This window comes from Saccoglossus kowalevskii, chromosome 4, assembly GCF_978046115.1.
Source record: "Saccoglossus kowalevskii chromosome 4, keSacKowa6.1, whole genome shotgun sequence".
NCBI lineage: Eukaryota > Metazoa > Hemichordata > Enteropneusta > Harrimaniidae > Saccoglossus > Saccoglossus kowalevskii.
Window position 1 is genome coordinate 6,675,608 of NC_140644.1, and position 13,523 is coordinate 6,689,130.

Consider the following 13,523-nt stretch of genomic DNA (forward strand, 5'->3'; position numbering starts at 1 on the left):
GCATCTTTGACCCACGGAAGTCTGAATTGCCCAATTCACCAGCATTTCAAACAGTCTACGCCTCCTTCCCTCTCGAGTGTTACGAAATACTGCATCAATAAAATAAAATCATTGTTCAGGACAACCATAGCCACTAGGGTTGCAATTTTGTTTATCACTGTTAGTTATACCCCTCCCCCACCTTCCAGAGATGGCAACCTTCAAGTATGCAATACGTTTCAGAGAAGAGAACTCCAGATACACATTGGTATGACAATATAAACAGACTTTGAACTAGTGACAATACATGAATATTTTATTATAAATATGTTTTTATTTATTAATCAACACAATGTAAATAAGCACTGAATTATAAAACCCAAGTGCAGATCAGAAATACATACAGAAACCATTTATATGATAGTATATTCAATGTAAATGGTTTATTGCTGTCACTGCTACACATGGGTGTACATGTATATGTAATTAATAATGCTGCTGTAACAAAGTCACATGATCATAGGTTGACCAATCACAACACATTAAATGAGCTCGGATCAACTTCAATAACCTTTCATCTTAAAGCACTACAGTAGTCGCACTGTGTCATGTTCGATATGGGACCCATGGTGACAAGTGTGAAATACATTGTTTACAGGAATTCAAACACATGCCTTTGACCTAATTTGTATGATACGTTTCAGACCAAATTATACAACCATTGGCAGCCATTTTGTTGTTCCTCTACTATTGAATCAGCCATTTTGTTGCAAAGTAAATAATTGTGTAATGTATATTGACATGCAACTTGAACTCAAATTCCATAGCACTCTAAATATTATAGTTTAATAAAAGAATTTAAAAAACAATTGTTGCACTTCAATACAATTAAAGTGCCTTCTAAGGGCATACTTAAACCAAGAGGGAGGTCACATGTCACATTGAGTCCAAATTGACGATAACACACGCTAAAAACGCAAATGCTTATGGGTAGACGCTTGTTTGTAAACAATGACATGCTATGGCCATCTGATGCATGCGCAGGTGACAGCAAGCATAGATAAAAACAAACGAAATTTAATTCCCGCCACATGAGGGCACAAGGTTTTGTAAATTCATTGCTACCATTTACAGTGACTATCAAAACTGTGCTTGTGTGTATAGAAAGGCTCACAACTATTTTTTTTCATATTAATAATGACCAGTTTTCCGATATATTGCTGAAAGCCAATTACACATTCACAGGCCAGGTAGTAAATTCAAACAATTATCAAAATCATGTGTCATGCTTGTTCATTAAATTATTTTTTGTGATGATAAAGAACTGTTACATCTGTGAGCCCCGGCCGTAAACAATATTTATGTTTTGAACTGTGTATAACACAGTTTGTGATGAGGGCAAAGACTGAAAACAATAATAGAACCATGTAATACGTACATATGCAGTTTCGAAAGTGTCGCTTTGAGAGTGCTCTGTTGCCCCTGGTAAACTCACAACAATATTTGATGCTACCAAAAAATATATTTAATTGCAAAGAAACAGAAACTGATAGATGTAAAAGCAAACAGCATAAATTCAAATCCCATTTCTTTGCTCCATTAGTTTAGTGCATGTGATTATGTAAATGACAGATGTTTCTATTGTCAGACCATGTCATATTTTAATATTTGTTGTCTATGTTGTGCTTGCAATAGAGCAAATATGGTACTACAGTATAATGCTATATAGTTACGGAGTATGTATGGTACAAAAATGATAGAATCCTGATTGTAAATAAACTTGCATGGTTTACCCTGATAATTTGTGTATGATGAATTCTAAATATTCAAATTAAATATTATTTACATAATTCATATAACAATTAAAATAATATTAAGTAGACGGATTAATAAGTCAAATATTTGAAAAATTAAGCATAGATTGCATTATTACTATTCATGATAAATAAAATAGCATTTTGTTTAGATGACAATGCTGATGATGGCTCAGTTTAAACAAAATTGACAACTGCAAGCCAAATAGTGTCTGCAAATACTACTGGGTATATTTGTTTACAGACTAAACCTTGCTTAAAGAATGTGTTGGCAAAAGTTCCACATGGCAGGTTACAATGAATACTGTAGGGAAGTTGTCAATGCCTAAATTAATTTTATAGGAATAAAAAAAATAAACGTCTGGACCAATCTTCAACAAAAAAAATACAGGTACAGGTAATAAGTATACAATGACTATTAATGAATATTGCTCAAGATTTGCCAATACGTTTTGATGTTATACAGCTCACAGAGATGAGATTTCCACACTGGAAAATGTAACTGATAACAACTATGATTAAAACTATATGTACCAGAAATAATAAACAAATACGCCTCGTAATAAGGGTATTAACTCACACTAATATTAAATAATACAATGTTTAAGTACAATTCAGGTGACATGTGACAGACAGTTCAGGTGGAAGAGTTGAAAAGATTAATACGATAAGAAAACACTGGAAGAGGAAACGTGCATGATGATTGGACAGTAATAAAACAAAGTTCTCTGACAGAGAAAACATGTTAATATCCAGTTGGTGTCTTGGTGGTGAATCGTAAGTAAGCAATAAATGCAATGTTTTATTTAGTCTTTACTAGACAGTATTAAAACAATGCATCCAATATCTTTAATTACTCAAATCAACATATGCATTTGAATGTATTGGTCATTGGACTTGAATGCTTCAACACGTTAATCTGTCAAAACTAAAACAACGTACGTATCTTCATACATGCTCAGTTCAACATTGTATTCTCCACGCTCTAAAAAATGTTATACTCTAATTTTCATCCTTGCAAGAGTTGTACATTGTAAACTAAAGACACTGCATATCAGCACGTCACTTTATCTGCAAAGTTTAAATATGTATTTTAATTTGTAAATAATTATTTTTATCAATGATTTCATAATACTTTTTGTTCACTTTACATGACCTGGTGTGAAATAAACAAGACATGTACGAAATAAGCGATACATTGTAAATTACACATCCAATTTGACATCAGTAAAATCTGGCCATCATTTTGGTACTGGTCAACATACAGACTATTATATGTCAATATGTAACTACTACTGCTTCCCATATATTATTGGAAATTATTGTCATGCAATATAATTTTTTTATGCAGCATTTATAAAATATCTGAATCTTTCCTAAATAGGAAGAAAACTCAATCATAATTCACAACATTATGTCTGGAGTGTCTACAAAATGGAGCAGTTTGAACTAAACACATGTTTTACTATTGAATACTGGTAACCAATTTTTTTACTGATAGACAACTTCATTATGCGAGTCAACATATGTTCATACCAACAGAAGTACAATGGTCACATCTTTAGAATGTAATTTTACACTAGCGTTATTGATCCAACATATTCCTCCTCTTCTTCGTGGATAAACTGTGCAACGCCATATCGTTGCGGTTGACGACTAGGTGCAGTGTTTCTTCTTTTCGAGGCTGTACTTCTGTGTATATTTTCTCTGTTGTTTCCAAGTGATTGGCTTCTGATGTTCTTACCTTGGCCAGCTGGTGGTGGTACTGAATGAAACTACAAAACAAAACAAAAAAGTGAACAAATATTATTGCGTATCTTCAGTATTTATAAATGATGTTTTTAAAATAATAAACATTATAATCACAGCTTCTTATGCATATTTATAGTGAGTACCACACAATGCATTGTTTACATTGCGAAATACAGTAAATTAACAAAATTCTCAAGTGCACCATCGTAGAAGGCAAGTCAGTAATTTATTAATGTTACAGTGAAGCGTGGAAAGCTGTGGACATTATAAACATTTAAAAAAATATAAATTGTAATAAAATAAAATGGCAGTTTGATTTTAAATTGACCAATCTAGAAATGATCTTGTATCATGAGCCCTAATCAATATTATTATTGAGTCACTCCAACACCAACCAATTAGCAAGCCTTTCATTTTGAATAAGTTGGTGGTTGCAGTTTCTATGTGATGTGATCCAATCACTATTAAATATTTGAATTTGAATGAAATCTGATGAATAGTATTTTCAATTGTTTATGAATATGTTCATAAACTTAAGTACGGCTTTCTGCCCTTCACTGTATTGCAACACAAAATAAATTAAAGCAGAATAGCAACATTTATCAGCATCATTATATTGACTGTTCCTTGTATAACATCATATTCTGAACTGCAAACATAATATGTAATATACATTAGGCCCCATGTTTTCTTCCCCTTTATCCTTTTCACTACCAGTTCCCTCTTTTCATCACAAATTCATAAAATATTCCTGTTTATAGTCTGCACTTTTCTTTCAGAAGATTGGAACAAAAAAGGACAAATTTTTTGAATAAAAACAAAATATTGACTCAAATTTTGTCTGTTGGCTCCAAAATTAGGGTTCATTTTTCAGAAATATTGAAGAATATACGAAAAAAATGCAGAAAAATTAGGACAGTAAAATCTGGTGGTGAAATGGTTAACCAAACATTACTGCTGAATTTACCGGTAAGCAAAGAATACCGCAAAAAGTTATTTTACGCATGATGCCAATTAGAATGCAAAATTAGGGTTCATTTCCAGAAATATTGCAGAATACAAGAAAAAAATGCAAAAAATTTGGACAGTATAGTCTGCTTGTGAAAAGGTTAACCAAACATTACTGCTGAATTTAAGCAAAGAATATAGACATTTCAACTACCTCTATCAGAAGAACATCAAATCCCAAAGCCATGTATTTCCTATTGTTAAACGTAATGACAATACAAATATTTGTGTTAAATCAAATAATATATTCTGCTTTATACTCAGTATAAATTGTATCGCATGCAATATTTGAGTCAACATGCATGTGTAATAGAGGAAATAAGACATGATATGGAAATTTACCAAAACAGAAACGAAGTTCTGATAAATAAATTAGCAGCTAATTCACTGTTTTTTTTTGCCATTCATTTTGGCTATCAAGCAGTGTTAAAGGCGATAATGTATGGTGATAACAACTGTTGATGTATTTTAAGTATGTATGTAGTTATGTATGGCTGTTGTTCTGTTGTTATTTAAGAAGAATAACCAATGAAAACAAAGACGATATGAAATGTGGACGAATGAGAATGAAATGGCAAAAACTTACACGCACTTTTACCTTTAGTAGGTGGGGCAGGAGCTGATCGACACTGAAACAAAATGATCCAGCAATGAAATGACATTTTAGAAATAATGTGAACACATAAATTATTTATATTTATATTAAACATGAACAGTATGTACTGTGATCACATAATACATGTGTAAATGAACTGCACATATACTGAGTATAATATATCTGCCCATACATATATGGGCATTATGTAGTACACAATGTGAGCTTGTACTGCCCACAATACTTTACTATGTAAAAATAATTGATAATTGAACAATAATTATAGAAGTTTACAACAATTGTACCAGTGTGATTATGTGCTCCACATACTGAGATCATGTGCTCCACATACTGTCATCATCTGCTGCACATACTGAGATCATGTGTTACACATACTGTGATCATGTGCTCCACATACTGTGATCATGTGCTCCACATATTGTGAACATGTGCTCCATGTACTGTGATCATGTGCTCCACATACTTTGATCATGTGTTGCACATACTTTGATCATGTGTTGCACATACTGTGATCATGTGTTGCACATACTGTGATCATGTGTTGCACATATTGTGATCATGTGCTCCACATACTGTGATCATGTGCTCCACATACTGTGATCATATGCTCCACATACTGTGATCATGTGCTACACATACTTTGATCATGTGTTGCACATATTGTGATCATGTGCTCCACATACTGTGATCATGTGCTCCACATACTGTGATCATATGCTCCACATACTGTGATCATGTGTTGCACATACTTTGATCATGTGTTGCACATACTGTGAACATGTGCTCCATACCATAGCCTACATGTACTTACATATAATTATAAATGGAGCATACTAAAACTAATGCTACTCTAATTTCTACTAATAAGTTAACTCAATCAAGTTCTTACTTACTGGTTTATGTCTAGAGAATGTTGGACTCTGAGGAGCGGACACTGCTTGTGGTGGATGAGATGATGTTGGTAACATGTACGAATTGCTTGTACTATAATAATTTTGTTCTAATAAAATAAAATAAAATAAAATAAAAAAGTTTTAAAAAAATATTTAAAATTCAATAACAATATGTAGCAGATAAAGTTAAATTGTTACAGCCTCATATTAGCATATTCAGTGTACAAGTATAATTTAATTACCGGCGATGTTAACTGAAGAGGGTCGTACTCTTTCCCGCGGAGGAGCCAAACCATCTTGAAGTGACGTACCATGTTCAAATGTTAGCGAACTAGATTTTGGTAGTGACGTTGACAACACGGGTTTAGACTGCCATGTTGGCTCTGCGGATTTATCATTAACTGGTATGACCTGAGAACAAATGAACTAAGAATTGTATTCTAAATATGATTAATTTCATGTCGACATCTGCATGTCTATATCAATAGTTTTGTAGGAGAATGATAGAGATGAAATCATGGCGAGTGAAGAAGGAGTAAAAACAAGCCATGCATGGCACAGTCCCCGTTAGTTATCAAATTTAAGATATATAGTTTTGTTTATAGTAATATAGCTGAAATATAACCATGTCAATGATATGATTTTTTAACATTAAAATGATTGAGGTTTATCTGATGGTCAAAAAAGTACTTGTCCATATTGAGAGATATTGCTCTGGAACAGCATTCAAAATCAGCCATTTTGAATACATGTATATATATAACATGATGTATAACGAATATATAAAATTTGAATATATAATCAGTCGAAGCATTTAAGAGATGGCTCTAGAAGCCCAATCATTAAAACAAAATGGCCGCCAGTCAACCATTTTGAATCCAATTTGAAAAATAAAATGACGTGCATCAGAACCTGTAATGTCTAATGTATGTACCAAGTTTGAACGAAATCCATCCATAAATGCCAGAAACGCGTGATATTTGATGATTTTTTAGCACAAAAATGTCCACCATTCGGCCATTTTGAATAGGATTGTCAAACCAATATATCTGTTTACCTATGACATGATGTATAATGAATATTTAAAATTTGAATATAATCAGTTAAAACAAGTCGGAGATATGGGTCTAGAAGCCCATTCAATAAAACAAAATGGCCGCCAGACAGCCATTTTGAATCCGATCTGAAAAATAAATTATGTGCATCAGGAACCTATAATGTCTAATGTATATACCAAGTTTGAACAAATTCGATCTGTAAACAGCCGAGAAATGCTTGATTTTGATGATTTTTAGCACAAAAATGGCCGCCATTCGGCCATCTTGAATCGGATCAAGAAACAAATTGACATGCATATGTATAATATCATGTATGATGTATGTGTGAAGTTTGATTGTGATTGGTCCAGGTATTTCTAAGATACAGGTCCGGACGTACGCACACACGCACGCATGTACGCACAGACACACGTAGGTCAAAACATAAGTCCCCGTTTTCGGACTGTGTCCGAACGGGGACTAAAAACCTAATTACAGAGCGGTGAAAAGTAGCATGAGACGAATTCCTGAGAGAGTTGTTATTTTTACCATGGGCGGCTGCATAGAATGTAATTCCTCTACAACCATCGATGGGAACACACCAATTTTACCATTGACTTCACCTTCCCAGAATCCATCATCAACGCCATTATCATCCTTTCTTGTCACTTTAATTAGCTGTCCTTCATTAAAAGACAACTCATCTTCAGAGGATCCATTATAATCGTAGAGCGCCCTCACCATACAAACTGAAAAGTAGTAAAACTATCCATTATAACAGTACAGTGCTCTCACCATACAAACTAATCAAAGAAAGCTTAGAAAGAACTCCCGTGTGCTGAGAGTATTGGAGACACATTCAAAATTAATTCAAAATTACTTGAACTTGAGATGTTGATGGAAACGCAGAAAACTAATTATGCAAATTAGGTAACTAATATGAACAGATTTAAGTGTAAAACTAATAAGGTCTGCACAATGTAACAAGTTTCATTGAAATGTGATTAGAACCAAAATAATATTAATTATTATGCTAATTAGAGAATTAATATGAACAGATTTTAACCCCAAATTAATCAGGCTGTCTATTGTCCTAGAGCACTTATGTACCAAGTTTTATTCAAATGTGATGATCAATACTTGAGATATCAGTATTAATTAATTATATTAATTAGGTGATTAAGAAGCACAACTATTTACCAAAAACTTATATGGTGTATAGTCCTAGGTTCATTGAAATGTGATGGGTACTCTTTAAAAGTTTCATTGAAATCCAATGAGTGGCTTTTAGACATCAGTGCAACAGCCATAGAACAGCAAAAAATTAATTAATTATGCAAATTAGGTAATTAATAGGCACAATTATTTATCCCAAAATTAATCAGGCCTCTGCAGTCCTAGAATATCTATGTAACAAGTCTCAATGAAATGTGATGATTAGTACTTGAGATATCAGGTGAAAAGCTGAAAATTAACTAATTATGCTAATAAGGTGACTAATATGCACAAATATTTACCCAAAAACTAATTTGGTCTCTGCACAGTCCTCAAGAAACTATGTACCAAGTTTCATTGAAACATGATCATTACTACTTGAAATATCAAAAGCTGAAAATTAATTAATTATGCAAATTAGGTAATTAATATGTACTGATATTACCCTAAAAACTATCAGGTCTGTGCAGTGTCATATGACATCTATGTCCCAAGTTTTATTGACATTTTATGATTAGTACTTGAGATATCAGTGGAAAAGCCGAAAATTGATTAATCATTATGTAAATTAGGTAATTAATAATATTAACAGATTTTTACCCAAAAATAATCAAATCTGCGCATTAGTTCAGAGCATCCATGTGCCAAGTTTCATTGAAATCCAATGAGTGGTTCTTCAAAAATCAGTGAAACAGTCATAGAACAGCTTAAAATCAGTTAATTATCATGCACATTAGGTAATTAATATTAATAGATTTTTACCCAAAACTAATCAAATCTGTGTATTAGTTCAGAGCATCCATGTGCCAAGTTTCATCAAAATCCAATGAGTGGTTCTTCAAATATCAGTGGAACAGTCATGGAACAGCTTGAAATCAGTTAATTATCATTCAAATTAGGTAATTAATATTCATAGATTTTTACCCAAAACTAATCACATCTGCGCACTAGTTCAGAGCATCCATGTGCCAAGTTTCATCAAAATCCAATGAGTGGTTCTTCAGATATCAGTGGAACAGTCTTGGAACAGCTAAAAATCAGCTAATTATCATGCAAATTAGATAATTAATATTCATAGATTTTTACCAAAACCTAATCAACTCTGCGCATCATCCCAGAGCATCTATGTACCAAGTTTCACGAAAATTTGATTAGTGGTTCTTGAGATAACGGTGGAACAAAAAAAGTGACATACATACATACATACATGTACATACATACATACATACATACAGACATACAGACAGGGTAACTGCAAAGACTCCCTTTTGTGCTTCGCACACGGGAGTCAAAAAGTAGTAAAACTATCCAATATAATGGTACACCATACACATATGGCTTTTAACTGGATGCTGTGAAAAGTGGGTCAGTATAAAAGAATTCATGTTTTTTAACTTCATTGACGAAAATACAATGTTATAAAATCTATTTGGTACTTAGCATAACTATGATAAATTACTTAGAATTACAATTATACATATTAGTGAGGTCAAATGCCTCCTCTGATGACATTATAATATTCATCATAATTGACTAAATTGGTAAAAAAATAAAAATCAAATAGTATAATATTATGTTGTTTCTTACCTCCAGGGTCATTTGTTCCTAATGTCATCTGAACTTCTAGATCTGTTGAAGATAACGACTTAGGTTCACTTTGTTTTGGCATCTCAATGTAGGTTTCTGGGAAATATCCAATCTCGCCATTTTGATTACGACCCTGTCAGATCGATTAAATAAACAGTTTAAATAGTTTAGATTAAATTAAATAGGTCCTCTGTGAAACAGAAGAATATGATCAGTCCCTTTGGTGTTTGATTTACATAGGTTTCATTGTAAGACTTCTATAGACTGAACATGTAAATATAAACTTAACAATATCCTCACTCCCTTTGATTTAGATAGGTTTTACTGTTACTGTCTATATTAAAGGGAACTGATCATTACCACCAAGCTGGTTTCCTGTGAGTCTCCTGCGGCATGCGTTTCTTTACCGTCCCGGCCGCTGCTTTACCGTACCGGCCGGTTCTTCATCTTTCAGGCCGGTTCTTTACCGTACCTGAAGTTCATTAGCCGTACCGGCAAGGTCGTTACCGTACTGGCAGGAGGCAATTCACACTTCTGACAAGTTAATTTATGCATTGATTTTCCGGTATACCGGTAAAATGCCGACCTGTTTAAATTTCAGTTTTATGCACAGGATCGCCAGAGAAAGCAAAACTGTAGAATTAATTTGAGTAGAATTTGTTTAGTTTGTAGTTATAGTCTGTTTATAAATCATTTTGTTCATGTTTGCTATGCGGTAGCTTTCGAGGTCAAATACACCACCAGGGCAATTTGTTGCGTCTTTTTATTTGTCAGAGATTAAACTTTACCATTATTATTGCATAATATTTACATTCAAGTTGCGCGTGATAATGCTACACATGATTTTTGTGAGACCATGGAGCTCCCAGTACGTCCATGTGAACTACAGACGGAACTGCATCTTTATTTTATACGATATTTTTATTTTTTTAAAATTGGGATCAGTGCTCCCAAATCAACTGAGCCGACAAAGTGGATTACAAAAATAACAGTTCCATGACAGTGGCTATATTTGTGTATGATGAATCCTGAGTCGGTAGTTTTGGCATGTAACCTAATGGTTTTGGTTATTGTTACAAATGCACAGTGCAGACGTAATTTTGTTTTCATATTTTCACTTTATCTGGCGCCAGTGCACGTGTGCTTGGATGTTTTTTTATTCAGTGATTGGGCTAAATATTTGACGACGTTGCCAACGTATTTAACATACAAAAATAGCATGTGTGTGCGTTTGCGTGAATGATAGATGCAGACGAGATTTCTCGTCGCAACGCGTTTTATTAGTTTATTTCCAACGCGAGTGGTCGGCGCCTTTGATTGCGTTTAGTTTGTTCTTTCATTCGCAAAATCTATCGCTGGCACCGTTTATTTTGTTATGTCTCACAACTGAATGTCCAAGCTGACTTTGTATTGGCTGTAATTATATTATTTTTTGTAAAACAAAAAAAAGTCCCGACCTTTCCAGTGTAAAACGTATTCTGCCCCAAACCAAACAGCCCTTTTCAGGGCCAATCACATGTTCCAAAAAGAGATATACCGGCACACTTGCACACTCTGTTTTGTTATAATAAAGTTACATTGGGGATTGTTGGAGGGGGTGTGTAAATATGTTTGGTCAATTCCATAAGCAAAATCACAAAATGAGGTCGAAAAGCAATGGAAAAATGTTGACCTAGAACAAGGTCAAATTCCGTTTTACGCACTTGAATTTTATCTGGACTACGTGCACGTGTTGCGCATGTTATTGTCAACAAAGTATCAAAACAGATTTTCGAACGCCCAAGCCCGAATTTAAATACATGTGAGCTCGGCCAAGCGAGTCACGCTGACACATTATGCAAGTATCATCGAATTCATGCGACAGGTTGAGACGTTTTATTCAACGTCGTGGGTAAGCTACGATGTAGGACTGTCGTTTTATAGCGTTACAGGCGATCATGAATATGTGAATAACACACATATATTGAAAAAAACACATGCGAAGAATTTCAGAAAGACTTTTATATTTAATTTATTTATTTGTATTTCGACGGTTGTCCGACTTTCTTTCCACTGTGTGAGCTACTGACAAATATAAACAAATAATTAAACCATCGAGTCCTCTAGTCGACTGGGACGTAACACTCTGTTGTACAAGTCGTAAAAAAAAATTCTTATTGTTTGCACGTATGACTCACGGTTACCGGCAGGGCGCCGATCAGTTACCGGGGCTTTGTTTACCATGCATTCATTAATCGAAGGTGATAAATAGTCGGTATTGGTCCTATCAGTACGGTAATTGTCCAGCCGGTACAGTAAAGCACCGGCCGGTACGGTAACGCAACGGTCGGTACGGTAAAGCAATGACCGGTACGGTAAAGCAACGACCGGTACGGTAAACCGAGTCAAACTCACAGGAAACCGGCTGGGTGGTAATGATCAGTTCCCTAAACTGAACACCTCTAATAGGATAAGATTCACTGTGAGACTTCTATAAACAAAAAACTTATATAAACTTAAGATTATTCTCAATGCTTTTCTACTCACCCTAACCCATCCATCACCCTCAGATTCTTCTATAAGTTCTAGCGATTCATTCTGTGTAATGCTCAGCTCATCTTCCCTTTGTGCCTGTTATAATTATATTCATGAAATCATGTGATGTGCCGATTAGATCATTTTTAATTAAGAAAAAATTTAGATACAAATTTCAAGAAAATAGATTTAGCAATAAATGAATCAATAAATATGTGACATAGCAAAACCAATTAGAATATCAATTGATAATGTGACCAATCACAGCTCTCCGAATGAACCCATGTGATCTGAAAAAACCAATCATACTGCAAGTATGTACTGACCTGGTAATCATAGAGTGCAGTACATTTCACCGGATAGTGTAATGTTTGTTGCCTTGGTGATGACACTTCGTCATATGTATCATCAAAACTGTCATTTCCCATAGGTATCTCATCATAAGAATCCTCATACGTTATATCAAAATCTTCATCATTCTAGAGCAATAGAAGACATTAGGTTAACCATTTCACTGACGAGAATGATGTCACATGGTGTTTTTTAGAACAGTGAAATGTTACGTTCGGTAATTACAGTCTAGCATATACTTACAGCACCAAATCCACTACTAGCGCCAGAATTTGTTGACGAGTGACTTTCAGCCCGACTCACAGTATCGTCTTCCAAGGACACCGCTTCATGCGCACTCTGTAACCACTCATCCACATCGACTGAAATCACAACATATACTTTCTTAGTTTGTGGAAGAAAGGAAGTGGGGAGAGGGTGCATTTTATCAACAGGTCAATTTAATGGCGATAATGAAAGGATTAAACAGATAGAAATAAACTCTTCTTCCATAATATGAGGAATAATTTGTTGTCCCACAATATGAAAAAATTTGACGTGGAAGGATATGCAAATAAATAGTGGTAGTGAAAAGGTTACAACTTACTTTGTGTTGACCGTAAACAGTCTAATTTAGCTTCAGCTTTCAATTTCGAAGTTTCTGACTTTCTAATCAGGTTTTTGGTTTGCTCTAGACACAGTTCTGCCTCATTGGCTTCAGGATTAGACTCCAAAGACTGAAAGTAAAAAGAAACACTCACATGACTTAAATGTTACA

The 13,523-nt window shown here is 34.1% G+C and overlaps 1 protein-coding gene across 1 annotated transcript in view; it reads right to left on the bottom strand.

Annotated features, from left to right (window-relative positions):
- Positions 1-274: 274 nt before the first annotated feature.
- LOC102809794 (F-BAR and double SH3 domains protein 2-like) overlaps positions 275-13,523 on the bottom strand; it is a 32,990-nt gene continuing 19,741 nt past the window's right edge. Inside the window, exons 11-19 of the mRNA XM_085497684.1 lie at positions 13,353-13,482; positions 13,010-13,128; positions 12,742-12,894; positions 12,428-12,511; positions 9,902-10,034; positions 7,649-7,848; positions 6,305-6,473; positions 6,063-6,169; positions 275-3,568 (exon numbers count right to left, since the gene is read on the bottom strand). Coding sequence (XP_085353810.1) covers positions 3,368-3,568; positions 6,063-6,169; positions 6,305-6,473; positions 7,649-7,848; positions 9,902-10,034; positions 12,428-12,511; positions 12,742-12,894; positions 13,010-13,128; positions 13,353-13,482 — 1,296 coding nt within the window. The 3' untranslated portion in view covers positions 275-3,367. The remainder of the gene's footprint in view (positions 3,569-6,062; positions 6,170-6,304; positions 6,474-7,648; positions 7,849-9,901; positions 10,035-12,427; positions 12,512-12,741; positions 12,895-13,009; positions 13,129-13,352; positions 13,483-13,523) is intronic.